Raw genomic sequence first — 21655 nt, forward strand, 5'->3', positions numbered from 1 at the left:
GTAAAAAAAAAAAAAGGCTCTTACATTTCCTGCAGGTACAAGACCAAAACGATGCAAGTCTACAGCCTCCAGAGCCTGGCTGGGACTTGGATGCGAGTACTAGGAACACCAACGAGTTGTGCGATGGCCACTCGTTTTAAGGGCAGCTCTAGCCAAAATATGCTTAGTTTTTTTATGGAGTGGGGAAAGGGTATGGGTTCAAAATAAATATATATATATATATACACACATACATACACACACACATACATACACACACACATACAATGGAACCTCGGATTGCGAGTAACGTGGTCAACGAGCGTTTCGCAATGCAAGCATTTAATTTTTTTAAATCGTAACTCGGTTTGCGAGGGTTGTCTTACAAAACAAGCATGATTCAGGCCAAAGAGGTGTGTAGTACTGCGTATGGCCTGAGGTGTGTGGGGCGACGGAGCCGAACGTCGCCGTTCGGAAATGCACGGAAAGGCCTGAGAACAGCTCGGCTGACCTCGGCAAATCTCGGGAACAAAGTCTTTCCAAGGTGTCCTCGGGCCTTTCCGATAGTTTCTAAGGTTCTCCGATGCCCCCCACCTCTGGCCACATGCGGTATTGCATGCCATTGAAGTCAATGCAGAACTAATTATTTTCGTTTCCATTGACGTCAATGGGGAAACTCGCTTTGATATGCGAGTACTTTGGATTACGAGCATTCTCCTGGAACGGATTAGGCTCGTAATCCGAGGTTTCAATGTATATATATTATAATATACACACACACACTTGTCATAGAACAAGAAGTCATAAATTCAATTTACTATTGTTGCCAACAGAACAAGAAATAAAGCGAAATCTTCCGATTAAAATTTGAAGGGGATATACCCTCACTTCCTGTTCTGAGGAAAATTTTGGGACACAGATGGTTTAATTAAAATAATTGAAATAATAAAAAAAAAAAAAAGATACCTCATATTTCAACCAGCTTGTTGGGCTCTGGTGAGACAGCTTAGATACAAGCAAGCCAAAAAATACAAGAGGAGTGCCAACTAATTGGCAGAAGTCCAAGTTGCTTTAATGATTTGTAATAGGATTCCATAGAAAAGCCAACACATTTCAGGGGCCAAGTTACTTCTCTTCATCAGGGTTTAGAAACATTATGAGGGACTTGGAGGACTCAAAAGGAACAAGTAGCCAAACACATGAGCATTGGATCTACTTAATTATCTTGGGATAGGAGTGCCTCAATATTGACAGCAGCAGCTGTCAAAGTTTTTTAACCACTTCCATACCGGGGGCCACTTACACACCTTCCTGCCCAAGCCAATTTTCAGCGCTGTCGCACTTTGAATGACAATTGCGCGGTCGTGCTACACTGTACCCAAATGAAATTTTTATAATTTTGTTCCCACAAATAGAGCTTTCTCTTGGTGGTTTTTGATCACCTCTGGGATATTTATTTTTGCGCAACAACTAAAAAAAGACCGAAATTTTTGAGAAAAAATACTTTTATTTATTCTGTAATTTTTTTTGTAAATAAGTAAGTTTTCTTCAATTATGGGCACTGATATGGCGGCACTCATGGGCATCGATAGGCGGCACTGATGGGCACTGGGCATAGATGGGCTCTAAGAGGTGGCACTGATGGACACTGGGTGGCACTGAGGGGTGGCACTGATGGCATTCCTGGGCATCATTCCAGCCAGTGCCCATGTTGCCAGTCAGTGACCATTTGTGGGCACTGATTGGCATCGATTGTGTTTTTTTTATTGGTGTTTTTTTTTTTGCCTGGGGGCACTCCCTGGTGGTCCAGTGTTGGCATCCGATCCAATCAGCGCGAACCCCCCCCGTCAGGAGAGCCGCCGATCGTCTCTCCTCTACTCGCGTCTGTCAGACACGAGTGAGGAAGAGCCATCAACGGCTCTTCCTCTTTACATCGTGATCAGCCGTGGTTGGACACGGCTGATCACGTGGGTAAAGAGCCTCCGCCGGAGGCCGGCACGAAATCCTGCAGGACGTCAATAGACGTCCAGTCAGGATTTCACAACCACTTCCCGGACGTCAATTGTCTATTGACCGGGCGGGAAGTGGTTAAGCTCTGATGAAGGGAGTGAATGGCCCCCCGAAACACGTTGGATGTTCTATGTGAGCATATTACAACTTGGACTCTTCCACCATTTGGTTTGGCCCTCTTAAACCCCACTTTAACCTCTTACACATACAGACAAAAGAGGATTGCTCCGTCATTCATATCCTTCAGCCTCAAGTCACACACTACCCCCCCCTTCAGATTTTCAACCAATCCTATATCAAATAACACATATTGCAAAGACGACGGAACACCGGGCCAGCGGGGCCTTAAGGCGTCACCGGGCCAGCGGGGCCTTTAGGCGTCACCGGGCCAGCAGGGGGCCTTTAGGCGTCACCGGCCCAGCGGGGCCTTTAGGCGTCACCGGCCCAGCGGGGCCTTTAGGCGTCACCGGGCCAGCGGACCCTTTAGGCGTCACCGGGCCAGCGGACCCTTTAGGCGTCACCGGGCCAGCGGACCCTTTAGGCGTCACCGGGCCAGCGGACCCTTTAGGCGTCTCAGCTTTGGCGATCTACAACAAATCTTCTCATCTTGCTCCAATGGGGTGAGATGACCACAACATGCCGGATGAGCGGAGGAACGTAAACAAAGCCATGTCGTACTGCTAGACGCAGCAGCAGCATGAGTGGAAAATATCTGCGACTGCACAAATGAAGAGGGCAGGAAGGACACGTAGGATGGACCAGTGTATGGGACAAACTTGGGAGGGAGGAGTTCACAGTGAATTAGGTGGCATGGCATCTGCAGGCAGTGGGGGGGGGGGGGGGGGGGGGTTAGGCATGCACAGGATTAATGGCCACAAAGGAAAATCAAAATTAGTTCCAATGAACACTGCGGTACAGAAAGGCGTGCAAAAAAAAAAAAAGGGGGGGGCAGGGCATGCTGGGACTTTTAGTTCCTTTACTGATAGTGAGGCACAATATTGGCTGTATAGTAGCCAATCGCAAAGGCTTTAGTATCCCTGGACTTTACTTCTCAAAGAGAAAAGTTCTTACATTCCATATTCTGAATGGATAATAAAATGTGTAAACCCTGACATCTAAATCAAGAATCAATGACAACAGCAGCCACCTGGGATTGATTTTTTCCTTACAACATTTATTAAGATCAGGGATTTCCTTATTTCATGGTTTAATCTACTGTATTGAAGTGGTCTATTGTTGCGGGGGGGGGGGGGGGGGGTCTATTGTCACTGGGGAGGAGGGTCCTCTATTGCTGCTGGTGAGGAATCCATTGTTCCTGTGAGGGTCTTATGTTGCTGGGGGGGGGGGGGGGGGGGGTCAAATATTGTTGGGAGGCATCTACTCAAGAGAGGGTTTTTTGTTGCCGGATACTGAAGGGTTTATTGATGGTGGTTGCTGCGAGATCTACTGTTGCTGACAGGGGGAGATCCATTATTGCTGGGGGGGGGGGGGTCTATCGTTGTTGGGAAGCTTATAGTTGCTGGTGGCATCAATTGTTGCTGGCTGCAAAGGAATCTATTGTTGCTGATGGGGGATCTTTTGTTACTCTAAGGCAGGGGTCTCCAAACTTTCTAAACAAAGGGCCGGATTACTGTCCTCCAGACTCTAAGGGGGCCGGACTGTGGCCATCAGGAGTACAAAATCCCCCATCATTGGTGTCATTGGGAGGACTTCTGCCCCGTCACTGGGGAGGACTCCTGCCCCTTCATTGGTGCCAATGAATAAAAAAGCATCCCTAGGGCCGGATAAAAATCAAGCAAAGGGCCCCGGGGCCGCAGTTTGGAGACCACTGCTCTAAGGCATGGGTCTTCAAACTACGGCCCTCCAGTTGTTCAGGAACTACAATTCCCATCATGCCCAGTCATGTCTGTGAATGTCAGAGTGTTAGGCCCCTTTCACACGGGGCGGATCAGTGATCCGCCCCGTGAACCTCCGCTTGCTCAGTGTGCGGGGACCGCCCTGTCTTTTCTCCTCTCTATCCGTGTTCACCCGATCCGATCCGCCAGACGGATGGAAAAGTAGGTTTTTCCTCCGTCACACTTTGGTGGATCGGAGCGGGTCAAATGTCAGCGGGCATGTCACAGCTGACATCCGCGGCTCCATAGAGGAGCACGGAGAGCCCTTACAATGCCTCATGGGATGTGTAGTTCTCCAAACAACTGGAGGGCCGTAGTTTGAGGATCCCTGCTCTAAGGGTCTTATGTTGCTGGGGGGGTCAACTGTTGCTGGGAGGAATATACTGTTAAGGGAGAGATCTTTTGTTGCTGGCAGCTGAATGACCTACAGTTGACTGAGATCAACTTTTGCTGGAATGATGTTGCTGGGGGGTATATTTGTGATGGATCGGGTAAAACGCCCATTTTCTATTAATTTTTTTTATTCTATAAAGTCTATATTTCTTTGTACAGTTGAACCTCGGATAACGAGCATAATCCGTTCCAGGAGAATGCCCGTAATCCAAAGCACCGTATTTATCTGCGTATACCGCGCACTTTTTTGCCCTGAAAATCAGGGCAAAATCGTGGGTGCGCGGTATACGCCGATACCCGCGCCGAGTTTTGAATACTGCGCCGACATATACCGAGCGCAGTACACTCGGGTATAGTCGGGCAGTCTCGGCTCCTTCCGCGCTGACGTCCTGGACGTACAGGACGTCAGCGCGAGAGTTGCCGAGCATTGCCGACAATATGCGAGTGTACTGCGCTCTGTATATGTCGGCGCAGTATTCAAACTCGGCGCGGGAAACGAGCGGGGAGGATGCCGGACCCGACGAAGAGGACACCCGAAGCTGCAGAACGACGCCGGACCCGACGAAGAGGACACCCAAAGCTGCAGACGGACGCCGGACCCGACGAAGAGGACACCCGAAGCTGCAGAACGACGCCGGACCCGACGAAGAGGACACCCAAAGCTGCAGAACGACGCCGGACCCGACGATGGACGCCGCGCAAGACACCAAAACTGTAAGTACAAAAAAAAAGTTTTTTCCCCCACCGGATTCGGGGCAACTTTAGGGGTGCGCGGTATACGCGGGAGCGCGTTATACTGCGATAAATACGTTACTCGCTTATCCGGCCCCCGGACCGCAGTTTGGAGACCACTGCTCTAGACCAGTGTTTCTCAATTCCAGTCCTCGAGGCGCCCCAACAGGTCATGTTTTCAGGATTTCCCTCAGATGAAATGGCTGTGGTAATTACCAAGGCAGTGAAACTGATCAAATCACCTGTGCAAAATAATGGAAAGCCTGAAAACATGACCTGTTGGGGCGCCTTGAGGACTGGAGTTGAGAAACACTGCTCTAGACTACGTAGGTTTTGAGTTACGATCAATATAGCAATTATAAGCCAATCATTAGGGTTGTCCAGATACCGATACCAGTATCGGTATCGGGACCGATACCGAGTATTTGCGGGAGTACTCGTACTCGCGCAAATACCCCCGATACCTAAATAGAATACTTCCCCCCCCCCCTTTCCCCCCCGCCGCTGCCGCCGAATCGCGCCGCCGCATCGAGGGACATGGCTAGAGGGACATTGCTGCATATGTGAGGGACATGGCTAGAGGGACATTGCTGCATATGTGAGGGACATGGCTGCATATGTGAGGGACATGGCTAGAGGGACATGGCTGCATATGTGAGGGACATGGCTAGAGGGACATTGCTGCATATGTGAGGGACATGGCTAGAGGGACATGGCTAGAGGGACATGGCTGCATATGTGAGGGACATGGCTAGAGGGACATGGCTAGAGGGACATGGCTGCATATGTGAGGGACATGGCTAGAGGGACATGGCTGCATATGTGAGAGACATGACTAGAGGGACATGGCTGCATATGTGAGGGACATGGCTAGAGGGACATGGCTGCATATGTGAGGGACATGGCTAGAGGGACATGGCTGCATATGTGAGGGACATGGCTAGAGGGACATGGCTGCATATGTGGGGGACATGGCTGCATTTGGGGACACATTTAAAAAAAGTATCGGTATTCGGTATCGGCGACTACTTGAAAAAAAGTATCGGTACTTGTACTCGGTCCTAAAAAAGTGGTATCGGGACAACCCTACCAATCATATTTCGTTTTTTAGCTTATTTGGAGTAAACTCCGTTCGCAACAATGTAGCTCCGCCCTTCCAGTCTAAAACAGCGATTAATAGAACAAGCGAGGCTTTCTGGTGTTGGAGTTTAGTCGTTAAAAAGACCTTTAGATGACATGCAGCTCACACACAGTTAAACCAATCACACGGCACGAGACAAGCAGCTCACACATAGTTAAACCAATCACACGGCACGTGACAAGCAGCTCACAAACAGTTAAACCAATCACACGGCACGAGGCGACAAGCAGCTCACACGCAGTTAAACCAATCACACGGCACGAGGCGACAAGCAGCTCACACGCAGTTAAACCAATCACACGGCACGAGGCGACAAGCAGCTCACACGCAGTTAAACCAATCACACGGCATGCTTCTGGAGTCGTTAAGAGAAGGTAGACAACAGCGACAGCACAGAGGAGAGAGCAACAATCCCTCCAAGTTCATGTAGACAGAGAGAGATTGGGTGAGACGGGGCTCAATCTCCGCCCCTCTCATGCAAACTCTTCTGTTGACTGGACTGGTCTGATCTGCTGTGTACTTTAAAGTAGGAGCCGGAACCGCACTCAAAACTGCAGGAGATGGAGAGAGAGAGGGGTGACTGAGCAGGGAAGTGGTGTACAACCCAACACCGGACTTTCTGCTTTCAATAAGCTTTATTGAAGCTTTTTTAAAGTACCATTTAACTGTAAACAGTTAAACACAGATCCTAATGGAAGTGCTGATTGCCACTTTAAACAAGCCGCTAGCAGGCTTCCAACAAGTGATGAACCCCCGCTAGCAGCTTGCTTAAAGTGGCAATCAGCACCGCCATTAGGATCTGTGTTTAACATTTACAAACTGGAATTGAATGGAACTTTAAAAGCTTTAACAAAGTTTGCTGAAAGCTCTACAAATGCTTTCTTAAAGCTTGCTGTTCACACTGCTCTTCTACAAGCTGAAGCCAGTGTGACACAGGCCTTAGTGTTTGCCAACTGGTAGCATTGGATCCAAGGGTCAATGCACTGAACAGTGGTATTTCGGTTACTGGTGGGGTCTGCAGGGCTTAGCCCCCCCCCCCCCCCCCCCAAATCTCTGGGATGTAAAGATCTGCTTATTGTACTTCCTGACTATGGACCCTCCCACCCTTGAGTCCCTGCTCCGCCTTTACATTCTTTCCTATATAAAACTGAAACAAATTTAATATGTGGGAACCCCTCGTAATGGGCACAGCAGGGGTACAGACCCAGGAACTCAGCACAGGGATGGTGGGAACCCCTCGTAATGGGCACAGCAGGTGTACAGACCCGGGAACTCAGCACAGGGATGGTGGGAACCCCTCATAATAATCACAGCAGGTATACAGACCCGGGAACTCAGCACAGGGATGGTGGGAACCCCTCATAATGGGCACAGCAGGTGTACAGACCCAGGAACTCAGCACAGGGATGATGGGAACCTCTCATAATGGGCACAGCAGGTGTACAGACCCAGGAACTCAGCACAGGGATGGTGGGAACCTCTCATAATGGGGCACAGCATGTGTACAGACCTGGGAACTCAGCACAGGGACGGTGGGAACCCCTCATAATGGGCACAGCGGGTGTACAGACCCGGGAACTCAGCACAGGGATGGTGGGAACCCCTCATAATGGGCACAGCGGGTGTACAGACCCGGGAACTCAGCACAGGGATGGTGGGAACCCTTCATAATGGGCACAGCAGGTGTACAGACCCAGGAACTCAGCACAGGGATGGTGGGAACCCCTCATAATGGGCACAGCAGGTGTACAGACCCGGGAACTCAGCACAGGGATGGTGGGAACCCCTCATAATGGGCACAGCGGGTGTACAGACCCGGGAACTCAGCACAGGGATGGTGGGAACCCCTCATAATAGGCACAGCAGGTGTACAGACTCGGGAACTCAGCACAGGGGTGGTGGGAACCCCTCATAATGGGCACAGCAGGTGTACAGACCTGGGAACTCAGCACAGGGATGGTGGGAACCCCTCATAATGGGCACAGACCCGGGAACTCAGCACAGGGATGGTGGGAACCCCTCATAATGGGCACAGACCCGGGAACTCAGCCGAGGGATGGTGGGAAGCCCTCATAATGGGCACAGACCCGGGAACTCAGCCCAGGGATGGTGGGAACCCCTTAATAATGGGCACAGCAGGGGTAAAGTTTTTATGCTCCCCTGCTGTTAGCAGTAGCCAATCAGAAGTAGTAGTAGTTGGCATGAGGCATGTCAAAATAAAATAATTTCCCCAACAATAACCTGTTCTTCCTATTGGTTCCTGACCCTAACACTAAGCTTTCCGTCTCCCCATATATTAAACTAACCCCTAAAATGAAACACCACGTTTAATGTCCCTTTAAATAGGTTGGGCCAAGCTGGCCGAAACAAAGCATTCACAGCACTAACAAGTCTGCCTGCTGGGCACTGTGTGTTATCTGTATGTAGCCTCAGCTATATACACTATACCAGTGATGGGGAACCTTGGCACACCAGATGTTTTGGAACTACATTTCCCATGATGCTCCACTACACTGCAGAGTGCCTGAGCATCATGGGAAATGTAGTTCCAAAACATCTGGGGTGCCGAGGTTCTCCATCACTGCCCTATACAGCACTGTGTTCCGGAAAACACGATGGGAACTTCCCATCCCTCTCCCAGAACAAAGCACTGCTCAGCCATTACCAGGAAGCTTTGTATTCTAAGGAATGACTACAAAGCTTCCTCCGATTGGCTGAGGTGGAGAGCATGACATCATCAGCCCCCGCCTCTCTATCTTGGACATAGCAATGCTCTCTGCGGCTCCTCCAAACTCTTATCCACCATCTTTTCATCTGCTGCAGTTCTGAGCGGGGTTGTTGGCCCCAAGGGGACCCCCTTGACCTGGGCAGCTCACCAGAAATATCCCAAACGCGCACTGTCTGGTCCAGACTGGCAGAGACTACCAGATCTTCCGATGGGTGGAACTGGGCGCACATGACGTAATGGTTGTGACCCGTCAGGACGCTGCGAAGAAAGGAAAAAAAAGATACAAATTATTAATATTCTGTATACCTGTAATAAAAAAATAAAAAAAAATTCCAGTTAAAGGGTCAGTCCATCCAAAAGGTCATTTCAGTGACGAGTGGGGTTGCTAGGCGATGACCCCCACCTTCTAATATTTCAAGGAGTATAGGACCTCTGCCGAGATTGTCAGCTCCGCCTTCCTGCTGCAACCGATACAATGGCATCTCATTACGGCTGCCGGGTTCCCGATCCCCCTCTTCTGGGGTCCCTAAGCGGCTCTCCCTCTTCTCGAGTGCCCCCCGTTGGAGAGCAGCTCTCCCTCTGGGCGCTCGTGCGGGCCCCCGTGTCCTGCGGCCATTCACAGAGGGATTTGGCTCCGCCCCCCTGGTGATTGGATTTGATTGACAGCAGCGGGAGCCAATGGCTGCGCTGCTATCAATCTATCTAATCAGGACCGGAGTCTTGTATGCGAGGGGAGGGTGGTGGCGGTGGAGTCTTGTATGCGAGGGGAGGGTGGTGGCGGTGGAGTCTTGTATGCGAGGGGAGGGTGGTGGCGGTGGAGTCTTGTATGCGAGGGGAGGGTGGTGGCGGTGGAGTCTTGTATGCGAGGGGAGGGTGGTGGCGGTGGAGTCTTGTATGCGAGGGGAGGGTGGTGGCGGTGGAGTCTTGTATGCGAGGGGAGGGTGGTGGCGGTGGAGTCTTGTATGCGAGGGGAGGGTGGTGGCGGTGGAGTCTTGTATGCGAGGGGAGGGGGGTGGCGGTGGAGTCTTGTATGCGAGGGGAGGGTGGTGGCGGTGGAGTCTTGTATGCGAGGGGAGGGTGGTGGCGGTGGAGTCTTGTATGCGAGGGGAGGGTGGTGGCGGTGGAGTCTTGTATGCGAGGGGAGGGTGGTGGCGGTGGAGTCTTGTATGCGAGGGGAGGGTGGTGGCGGTGGAGTCTTGTATGCGAGGGGAGGGTGGTGGCGGTGGAGTCTTGTATGCGAGGGGAGGGTGGTGGCGGTGGAGTCTTGTATGCGAGGGGAGGGTGGTGGCGGTGGAGTCTTGTATGCGAGGGGAGGGTGGTGGCGGTGGAGTCTTGTATGCGAGGGGAGGGTGGTGGCGGTGGAGTCTTGTATGCGAGGGGAGGGTGGTGGCGGTGGAGTCTTGTATGCGAGGGGAGGGTGGTGGCGGTGGAGTCTTGTATGCGAGGGGAGGGTGGTGGCGGTGGAGTCTTGTATGCGAGGGGAGGGTGGTGGCGGTGGAGTATTGTATGCGAGGGGAGGGTGGTGGCGGTGGAGTCTTGTATGCGAGGGGAGGGTGGTGGCGGTGGAGTCTTGTATGCGAGGGGAGGGTGGTGGCGGTGGAGTCTTGTATGCGAGGGGAGGGTGGTGGCGGTGGAGTCTTGTATGCGAGGGGAGGGTGGTGGCGGTGGAGTCTTGTATGCGAGGGGAGGGTGGTGGCGGTGGAGGCTTGTATGTGAGGGGAGGGTGGTGGCGGTGGAGTCTTGTATGCGAGGGGAGGGTGGTGGCGGTGGAGTCTTGTATGCGAGGGGAGGGTGGTGGCGGTGGAGTCTTGTATGCGAGGGGAGGGTGGTGGCGGTGGAGTCTTGTATGCGAGGGGAGGGTGGTGGCGGTGGAGTCTTGTATGCGAGGGGAGGGTGGTGGCGGTGGAGTCTTGTATGCGAGGGGAGGGTGGTGGCGGTGGAGTCTTGTATGCGAGGGGAGGGTGGTGGCGGTGGAGTCTTGTATGCGAGGGGAGGGTGGTGGCGGTGGAGTCTTGTATGCGAGGGGAGGGTGGTGGCGGTGGAGTCTTGTATGCGAGGGGAGGGTGGTGGCGGTGGAGTCTTGTATGCGAGGGGAGGGTGGTGGCGGTGGAGTCTTGTATGCGAGGGGAGGGTGGTGGCGGTGGAGTCTTGTATGCGAGGGGAGGGTGGTGGCGGTGGAGTCTTGTATGCGAGGGGAGGGTGGTGGCGGTGGAGTCTTGTATGCGAGGGGAGGGTGGTGGCGGTGGAGTCTTGTATGCGAGGGGGAGGGTGGTGGCGGTGGAGTCTTGTATGCGAGGGGAGGGTGGTGGCGGTGGAGTCTTGTATGCGAGGGGAGGGTGGTGGCGGTGGAGTCTTGTATGCGAGGGGAGGGTGGTGGCGGTGGAGTCTTGTATGCGAGGGGAGGGTGGTGGCGGTGGAGTCTTGTATGCGAGGGGAGGGTGGTGGCGGTGGAGTCTTGTATGCGAGGGGAGGGTGGTGGCGGTGGAGTCTTGTATGCGAGGGGAGGGTGGTGGCGGTGGAGTCTTGTATGCGAGGGGAGGGTGGTGGCGGTGGAGTCTTGTATGCGAGGGGAGGGTGGTGGCGGTGGAGTCTTGTATGCGAGGGGAGGGTGGTGGCGGTGGAGTCTTGTATGCGAGGGGAGGGTGGTGGCGGTGGAGTCTTGTATGCGAGGGGAGGGTGGTGGCGGTGGAGTCTTGTATGCGAGGGGAGGGTGGTGGCGGTGGAGTCTTGTATGCGAGGGGAGGGTGGTGGCGGTGGAGTCTTGTATGCGAGGGGAGGGTGGTGGCGGTGGAGTCTTGTATGCGAGGGGAGGGTGGTGGCGGTGGAGTCTTGTATGCGAGGGGAGGGTGGTGGCGGTGGAGTCTTGTATGCGAGGGGAGGGTGGTGGCGGTGGAGTCTTGTATGCGAGGGGAGGGTGGTGGCGGTGGAGTCTTGTATGCGAGGGGAGGGTGGTGGCGGTGGAGTCTTGTATGCGAGGGGAGGGTGGTGGCGGTGGAGTCTTGTATGCGAGGGGAGGGGGGTGGCGGTGGAGTCTTGTATGCGAGGGGAGGGTGGTGGCGGTGGAGTCTTGTATGCGAGGGGAGGGTGGTGGCGGTGGAGTCTTGTATGCGAGGGGAGGGTGGTGGCGGTGGAGTCTTGTATGCGAGGGGAGGGTGGTGGCGGTGGAGTCTTGTATGCGAGGGGAGGGTGGTGGCGGTGGAGTCTTGTATGCGAGGGGAGGGTGGTGGCGGTGGAGTCTTGTATGCGAGGGGAGGGTGGTGGCGGTGGAGTCTTGTATGCGAGGGGAGGGTGGTGGCGGTGGAGTCTTGTATGCGAGGGGAGGGTGGTGGCGGTGGAGTCTTGTATGCGAGGGGAGGGTGGTGGCGGTGGAGTCTTGTATGCGAGGGGAGGGTGGTGGCGGTGGAGTCTTGTATGCGAGGGGAGGGTGGTGGCGGTGGAGTCTTGTATGTGAGGGGAGGGTGGTGGCGGTGGAGTCTTGTATGTGAGGGGAGGGTGGTGGCGGTGGAGTCTTGTATGTGAGGGGAGGGCGGCGGTGGAGTCTTGTATGTGAGGGGAGGGCGGCGGTGGAGTCTTGTATGTGAGGGGAGGGCGGCGGTGGAGTCTTGTATGCGAGGGGAGGGCGGCGGAGTCTTGTATGCGAGGGGAGGGCGGCGGCGGTGGAGTCTTGTATGCGAGGGGAGGGCGGCGGTGGAGTCTTGTATGTGAGGGGAGGGCGGTGGTGGAGTCTTGTATGTGAGGGGAGGGCGGTGGTGGAGTCTTGTATGTGAGGGGAGGGTGGTGGAGTCTTGTATGTGAGGGGAGGGTGGTGGAGTCTTGTGTGTGAGGGGAGGGTGGTGGAGTGGGCACTGGCAGGTTGCATTTGGTGGGCACTGGTAGGCAGCATTTGATAAAGCACTGGTAGGCAGCATTTGGTGGGGCACTGATAAGGCTGCATTTGATGGGCACCGATAGGCTGCCACAGAAACATTTGTAAAGGGGAGGAGTTAGTAAGATGACCGCGCCCATGGGGGGGTGCCAGAAATATTTCTGCACCCAGGCGCCTGTGACCCTAGGATCGGCCCCGACTCTAAGCTCTGCTCTACAGGGACTCAAAGTTCAGATTTAATGAGAAAACAGCAGGTGAAGCAAGAATTATTTACTTGCCCTTGTAATGGACACAACATCCAACAATTGCTGGAACTTTGGTGGGCACGTCTTGGTGCCAGGGGTTCAGAGCTCTACAAGAACGGAATGTGGGGCAACCACAACTGAAGTACCAGTTTTTCATGGACTATCCCTTTAAGGTCTTTTTGTTTACCAGACACAAGTGCGAGACTGCCAGTTCCAGATCCGGATGGTTTGATCATCGGAGGCGCTGAGAATCCACGGGTATTCCTACAAAACAACCAGGAAAGCTTTATTAATAATGATAACCCCAAATATTTTGCCGCCTTAACCGCCCCCTTGACCCTTTAGGCTGAAACTGTCAGCTTCCACCCTTACAGACAAGGCCACCCCCCCCTCCCCTCACACCAAGGCTCTCCCCCGCCCATCACATCCAACACTCCCAAGACCCCACCCTTGCCCTCACATACAACACCCCACCCTTGCCCTCACTTCGAGACTCCCCCTTCCCCTCACTTCGAGACTCCCCCTTCCCCTCACTTCGAGACTCCCCCTTCCCCTCCAGGGATGGTTTGGGAGCTCCTGATATTGTTAAATATTATTATGCCTCCCATTTGAGAGCTGTTGTTTCCTGGTCTACTCTACATGCTTTGAATCAATGGGCTGCCATTGAAAAGGGGGGTGTTATACCCGGTCCATCCTTGCTCTTTGGTTTGGGGTTCCCTTTCATCCCTGGATCCTATTTTCAAGCGTCAATGTACTGCCCCAATGACCTTTACTTTAACCATCTGGCGTAAATGTCTCAAAAGCTATTCCCTTGCTTCGCCTTGCCCTCCACTTGTGAATGTGCTGTTTAACCCAACTATACCAGATAGTTTGTCCCTGGGTAGGATATCTTCATGGCTCGATGCGCCTCTATTTCAACTCCGAAACTTAGTTAACCCTGTCACTCGGAGGTTATATAACTTCGATACCTTATGCAAAAAATATGACATACCCACTCATCTTTTTTATTTTTACCTACAGGTCAGGCATTTTTTTCATTCCAAATCCCCTACCCTGACTCTTGACAGGCCGACAGCTATTGAAATTTTGTGTACACAAGGTCCTCACCAACTACACTTAATATCCTCTATTCACCGTATCCTCCATGAGACTCCCCCTTCCCCTCACATCGAGACTCCCCCTTCCCCTCACATCGAGACTCCTCCACTCCCCTCACATCGAGACTCCTCCACTCCCCTCACATCGAGACTCCTCCACTCCCCTCACATCGAGACTCCTCCACTCCCCTCACATCGAGACTCCTCCACTCCCCTCACATCGAGACTCCTCCACTCCCCTCACATCGAGACTCCTCCACTCCCCTCACATCGAGACTCCTCCACTCCCCTCACATCGAGACTCCTCCACTCCACTCCCCTCACATCGAGACTCCCCCTTCCCCTCACATATAAGGCCCCTCCTGTGCTGTGGTTTTACTCTGGAGTCCTTTGATGCTCACCTCCCAAGTATCTGGTAATACTGAATGTCGAAGAGCTCCCTGAGGAGGCCTCTATCCATACTGTATGTTCTGTATTGCCTACAACATGGCTCACAAATCTCTCTTTTTTTTTTTAGGCAGTCTTATCAGGTTATAGAATATTAGTATAGTGATCTCTCTACTCACATGATGGAAGAAGGTGGTGCGGATATAATCCAGGTGACCCAGCAGGGTGAACAGACAGCGTCGGAGCTTATAATTCCAGACCTACAATGGAAAGAAGAAAAAACAAAAAATAAACCTTTCCTGTCAGGAGACACCGGGATCTAACTGCTCTTGAATCCTAATTTAAGAAGGTGTGCAGTATGAATGGCTGGCCATCTGGGTCCTGTGATGTGTCCCAGAAGATTGCAGGGAGGGGGAGGAGAGAGGTGAACTTCCTTCTGGTGCCAGGAGAGGAAGTGGGTACCTGTGAAATACCCGCTCCCCCCCCCAAAAAAAATAACATGCCAAATGTGGTATGTCAGGGGGTCACAAATACTTAACGCGGAAGTTCCATTTTTGGGTGGAACTCTGCTTTAAGCTGAGAAAGAGTGTCTGGGTTCTGTCACAAGGTAGGTGGCCATAATTCTCTAAAAACCCGACAACAGTCTTCAGCTTTTGCCTGGTACTATGAACTTCAAATAACTGAGTGGGGATTTCCTACCCACTAAGGTGGCTGGTTCAATAGGAATCGGTGCTCAGGAGGCCTCATCTTGCACACAGCTAGGTATGGGAGCGATGCTGGTGAAGGCCATCACCCGGCACACAGGAGGGTCACTGGACATACTAAGCACTTAGTTACTGATAGTAAGGCAACCCTGAAGGAGTTTCTTGATGTGATATTCTGCTGTTTTACAAGATTTTGTTTGTGAGTGCACTGTTTGAAGTTTTTGGTGTGCTATTAAACCTTTGATGGTATCACACTATTTGCACTTCTTTTGTCTCTCTCTGACATATATGTGGAACTGATTGGATGTCATATTTGGATTACATCTATACTGACGGGAACAACTACATCTGATAAGGTTTTTTGTGCCAAAACACGAGAGTGTGAGGCATACCTATCCGGTGAGTGTCCATTTGATGGGGGAGGAGTCACTGAGCACTGTCGGGTGTGGTGGAAGTTTTTGGAAATATTTGAAGATCGCAGGATCCTTATACACATGAACTTTGCTTTGTTTGGCCACGTTCTAAATTATTTTAAAGACTGTCTCTTGCACTTTTAGTAAGGCAACCCTGCCTGGTACTGGATTTTATTACATGCCACCTTATCCTGGGGGCGGGGCGTGCGATTTTCAAGGTATAGGGTACTAATAAAATCGATAGTTTTGAAATACACGACACACATGAACACAACACTCACCTTGATTTTGTAGTCATCTCCTCCAGAGACAAACAGAGGCTGCTGCTTATGAAAATCAATACCCCGGACCGGGCCTAGAGAGAGGAAAACCAATCACCATTAGTGGGGCAGAGATACCGCACATCATAGAACTTATAAAGACATTAACCACTTGGGATCCGCCTGCCGTCAATTGACGGCTACAGCGCGGATCCCAAAAGCCAACAGGACGTCAATTGACGTCCGCCCCTTTGGGTGGTCCCCGCGCGCAGCGGGGAAAATCTGTGTTGGCCGTGTCCCTTGGACACAGCCAATTACAGATCGCCGCGACCGGCCAAATCAGAGTGGCGGTTTGCGATGCGATCTGTGCGGCCAATGAGAGATGATCTCATATGTAAACATATGAGATCATCTGTCATTGCCGTTTTACACAGAGACAGCGGTGCTGTCTCTGGAGAGGAGACCGATGCTGTGTCCCTTGTACATAGAGACACAGATCGGTCACCTCCCCCAGTCAGCCCCCCTCCACCTACAGTTAGAACACTTTATAGGAAACATATTTAACCCCTTCCTCACCCCCTAGTGTTAACCCCTTCAATGCCAGTCACATTTATACTGTAATTAGTGCATATTTATAGCACTGATCGCAGTATAAATGTGTCCGATCTGTCCACCATGACGTCGCAGTCCCAATAAAAATCGCAGATCGCCGCCATTTCTAGTAAAAAAAAAAAAAAAAAATAATTCTGTCCCCTATTTTGTAAGCGCTATAACTTTTGCGCAAACCAGTCGCTTATTGCGATTTTTTTTTTCCCCACCAAAAATATGTAGAAGAATACGTATCGGCCTAAACTGAGAATTTTTTTTTTTTTTTTTATTGGGATATTTATTATAGCAAGAAGTAAAAAATATTGTATTTTTTTCAAAATTGTCGCACTTTTTTGTTTATAGCGCAAAAAATAAAAACCGCACAGGCGATCAAATACCACCAAAAGAAAGCTCTACTTGTGGGGAAAAAAGGACGTCAATTTTGTTTGGGAGCCACGTCGCACGACCGCGCAATTGTTAGTTAAAGTGACGCAGTGCCGAAAGCTGAAATTTCACCTGGGCAGGAGGGGGGTATATGTGCCCAGTAGGCAAGTGGTTAAAGTGGAACTTTACCCATAATAACAATGTGATAAAAAAATAATGTTCTTTAGGAAGGAACATATATTCCACATGAATAATTATGCTACCAAATGGTCTCCAGCATTGCTCTTGTGTCTTCTTGCTGGAGGCGGCCATTTTGCTGAAGCTCAGAGACGCAGCAGTAAATCCTAAAGCAGAACTAAACCCATCAATTTACCAGTTTAAAAATTACATTCCCGGAATGCTGGAAATGCAAACTGTCACATTTGCTTGTGTCCTCAACCAACGCCCCGTTTTCCCCCGCACTACCCTCCTCCCGCCTATCCCCCCTCCCCTTTTACTCTTACCTCCCCTTTCCACCCAACCCCTCCTCTTTCACGCCTACCCCCCCCCATTTGTCCCAACCCCCCCCACCCCAATTCCCTCCTCTCTCCCACCTACCCCCTCTAATACCCACTGCATTCTGTCCTCTTTTTTCCCTACCCCTCTCCCCCCTTAACCCCCTACACTTTCCTGCCTAACCAACACCCCCCCCCCAACTTACCTCCTCTTTCCATTTAGCCCACCCCTTTTCAGCCCATTCCCACTCCCCCACTTTTTGTACCAACCCCCTCTACTCCCACCGCATTCCCTCCCCCTTTTTTCCTCAACCCCCTACTCTTTCCTGCCTAACGCCCCCCTTCCCCAACTTACCTCCTCTTTCCATGTATCCCCCATCCCCCCTGCCTATCCACCCTCCCCTTTTCCTCCAACCCCCTTTTCCCTCTAGCCCCCCCCCCTTTTCAGCCTATTCCCACACTTTTTCCCCAACCCCTCCCTTTCCCTCTACCCCCCCACCCCCTCCCCCTTTTCCCCTCAACCCACAACTCTTTCCTGCCTAACGCCCCCATTCCCCAACTTACCTCCTCTTTCCATCTATCCCCCATCCCCCCGCGCCTATCCACCCTCCCCCTTTCCTCCAACCCTCTTTTCCTTCAGCCTATTCCCACTCCCCCACCTTTTGTCCCAACTCCTCCATTTCCCTCTACCCCCACCTCATTCCCTCCCCCTTTCCCCCTCAACCCCCAACTCTTTCCTGCCCAACGCCCCCCTTCCCCAACTTACCTCCTCTTTCCATCTATCCCCCATCCCCCCCATGCCTATCCACCCTCCCCTTTTCCTCCAACGCCCCCCCCCCCCTCAGCTTATTCCCATTCCCCCACCTTTTGTCCCAACCTCTCCCTTTCCCTCTGCCCCCTCCCCACCCCCAACTCTTTCCTGCCTACCCACCCCTGCTTTTCTACCCCACACACTCCCCCCACCCCGTAAATCTCAGGGGGTTTCGGGCCCTTCATTGGAGGGGGCGGCACCTCTGGCAGAATAATACGGGATAAAACAATTTCTTACCATCGTGTTCATCGAACTTGTCTATGAGGGTACACATGCGGTAATCCCACAGCTGGATGACGCCATTGTGCAGGCTGGTGAGGACCCATGGCCTCTTAGGGTGGAAGCTCAGGCCTAACAGAGGAAGGAAGAAAGAGCAAAACGTTAAAGAGAACCCGTCACCAACTCTGCATTCCTGACATGTCATAATATACAGAAATAAAAAAAAAACCTCCATCAGCATTTTTTATTGTCTAACCCCAGGGAGCTAAACACAGAACCCCTTTCATATCGTGGTCCATCTATCAACAGCGGTCCGGTGGTCCCCAATGCCGTTTATGAACAGAACTGGATAAATCGCCACGTTGGGCGGCCGTTTCGTTGGATAATCACTGTGTACAGAGCGGTCTTTAGACAGCCGCCAGCCTGCACCATCTCCACCATCACATTACGAATGCAACGTTTGGGGGACCCACATGACTGCTTGGTTCAACTTGTGATGGTGTCCCCTGCGAGCCTCCCACTTGATTATGTTCCCTGCTTGGCAACTATGATGACCCACCCCCCCCCCCCCCTCCGAAAGCTTCTGTCCTGGGCGAGTCCATCACAAGGACAACCTGAGGACGCCCCACACCGCGAGGCTCCAACCCGAGGACGTGCCCCACCGCGAGGCTCCGACCCGAGGACGTGCCCCACCGCGAGGCTCCGACCCGAGGACGTGCCCCACCGCGAGGCTCCGACCCGAGGACGTGCCCCACCGCGAGGCTCCGACCCGAGGACGTGCCCCACACCGCGAGGCTCCGACCCGAGGACGCCCCACACCGCGAGGCTCCGACCCGAGGACGTCCCCCACCGCGAGGCTCCGACCCGAGGACGCCCCACACCGCGAGGCTCCGACCCGAGGACGCCCCCCACCGCGAGGCTCCGACCCGAGGACGCCCCACACCGCGAGGCTCCGACCCGAGGACGCCCCACACCGCGAGGCTCCGACCCGAGGACGCCCCACACCGCGAGGCTCCAACCCGAGGACTTCCCTCCACCGTGAGGCTCCAACCCGAGGACTTCCCTCCACCGTGAGGCTCCAACCCGAGGACTTCCCTCCACGGTCAGGAGCCAACCTCGGGACGTCCCCCTCGGTCAGGAGCCAACCTCGGGACGTCCCCCTCGGTCAGGAGCCAACCTCGGGACGTCCCCCTCGGTCAGGAGCCAACCTCGGGACGTCCCCCTCGGTCAGGAGCCAACCTCGGGACGTCCCCCCTCGGTCAGGAGCCAACCTCGGGACGTCCCCCTCGGTCAGGAGCCAACCTCGGGACGTCCCCCTCGGTCAGGAGCCAACCTCGGGACGTCCCCCTCGGTCAGGAGCCAACCTCGGGACGTCCCCCTCGGTCAGGAGCCAACCTCGGGACGTCCCCCTCGGTCAGGAGCCAACCTCGGGACGTCCCCCTCGGTCAGGAGCCAACCTCGGGACGTCCCCCTCGGTCAGGAGCCAACCTCGGGACGTCCCCCTCGGTCAGGAGCCAACCTCGGGACGTCCCCCTCGGTCAGGAGCCAACCTCGGGACGCCCCCCCCCCGGTCAGGAGCCAACCTCGGGACGTCCCCCTCGGTCAGGCTCCAACCCGAGGACGTCCCCCCGGTGAGGCTCCAACCCGAGGACTTCCCCCCACCGTGAGGCTCCAACCCGAGGACTTCCCCCCACCGTGAGGCTCCAACCCGAGGACTTCCCTCCACCGTGAGGCTCCAACCCGAGGACTTCCCTCCACCGCGAGGCTCCGACCCGAGGACGCCCCCCACCGCGAGGCTCCGACCCGAGGACGTCCCCCACCGCGAGGCTCCGACCCGAGGACGTCCCCCACCGCGAGGCTCCGACCCGAGGACGTCCCCCACCGCGAGGCTCCGTCCCGAGGACGTCCCCCACCGCGAGGCTCCGACCCGAGGACGCCCCACACCGCGAGGCTCCGACCCGAGGACGCCCCACACCGCGAGGCTCCGACCCGAGGACGCCCCACACCGCGAGGCTCCGACCCGAGGACGCCCCACACCGCGAGGCTCCGACCCGAGGACGCCCCACACCGCGAGGCTCCGACCCGAGGACGCCCCACACCGCGAGGCTCCAACCCGAGGACGCCCCACACCGCGAGGCTCCAACCCGAGGACGCCCCACACCGCGAGGCTCCAACCCGAGGACGCCCCACACCGCGAGGCTCCAACCCGAGGACGCCCCACACCGCGAGGCTCCAACCCGAGGACGCCCCACACCGCGAGGCTCCAAGCCTGAGGTCAGGCTCCAACCTGAGGACGTCCCCCACATGAGGCTTCAACCTGAGGACATCCCCCCAGTCAGGCTCCAACCTGAGGACGTCCCCCACATGAGGCTTCAACCTGAGGACGTCCCCCACATGAGGCTTCAACCAGAGGACGTCCCCCTTGGTCAGGCTCCAACCTCAGGACGTCCCCCTTGGTCAGGCTCCAACCTCAGGACGTCCCCCTCGGTCAGGCGCCAACCTCAGGACGTCCCCCTCGGTCAGGCGCCAACCTGAGGACGTCCCCCCCGGTCAGGCGCCAACCTCAGGACGTCCCCCCCGGTCAGGCTCCAACCTCAGGACGTCCCCCCCGGTCAGGCTCCAACCTCAGGACGTCCCCCCCGGTCAGGCTCCAACCTGAGGACGTCCCCCCCCCCCCGTGAGGCTCCAACCCGAGGACGTCCCCCTCGGTCAGGCGCCAACCTGAGGACGACGACTTGACGTCATCCGTCTTCTGCAGACGGGAGGAACATTTCCTGAGTCTCCCCTCCCCCCAGCGATCACTTGGACTGTACAGTGTAACTCTATAGCAAGATCAGAGGGTGCAGCTGGCGCCGATTTCTCTCTTTTTTTTAAGTAAACAAAAAACATCATAAATATAAAAGCAAAAAAGTTACAATGTTGGCGCAATCACATAAAACAAACAAGCGATGGAAATTTCCGATCGCTGTGATTGGCTGGCCCCAGGATGAGGCCCCAGAAGGGGGGGGGCTAAAACCCTCCAGAGGAACTACAAGGCCCACAATGACAGTGAATGGGGGAGGTCAGGCTGGGCCTTGTGGTTCCTCAGGGGCCCAGCAGACATTACCCCTCCCCCAGCCTGTGTAAGTCCAGAATGTTCTCCCCCCCTACAATAATGTGTGCCCCCCCAGGGGGGTCCCCCTTACCCTTCACCCGGGCAGACTTGGTCTCGAACTTGGTCAGCATCTTCCCGGCCGCCCGTCACACGTCACCCCACACTGTCCCGGAAGTGCCGCGTTGGACCCGAAGCTCCGGCCCACCCACTCTCCGA

General features: G+C 54.2%; 1 protein-coding gene across 1 annotated transcript in view; it reads right to left on the minus strand.

The window, feature by feature from the left end:
- COPA (COPI coat complex subunit alpha) overlaps positions 1-21647 on the minus strand; it is a 74287-nt gene extending 52640 nt beyond the window's left edge. The window contains exons 1-6 of the mRNA XM_040332247.1: positions 21531-21647; positions 18364-18477; positions 15871-15944; positions 14652-14732; positions 13176-13252; positions 9027-9136 (exon numbers count right to left, since the gene is read on the minus strand). Coding sequence (XP_040188181.1) covers positions 9027-9136; positions 13176-13252; positions 14652-14732; positions 15871-15944; positions 18364-18477; positions 21531-21570 — 496 coding nt within the window. The 5' untranslated portion in view covers positions 21571-21647. The remainder of the gene's footprint in view (positions 1-9026; positions 9137-13175; positions 13253-14651; positions 14733-15870; positions 15945-18363; positions 18478-21530) is intronic.
- Positions 21648-21655: the final 8 nt, after the last annotated feature.

Source organism: Rana temporaria, chromosome 13, assembly GCF_905171775.1.
Source record: "Rana temporaria chromosome 13, aRanTem1.1, whole genome shotgun sequence".
Taxonomy (NCBI): domain Eukaryota; kingdom Metazoa; phylum Chordata; class Amphibia; order Anura; family Ranidae; genus Rana; species Rana temporaria.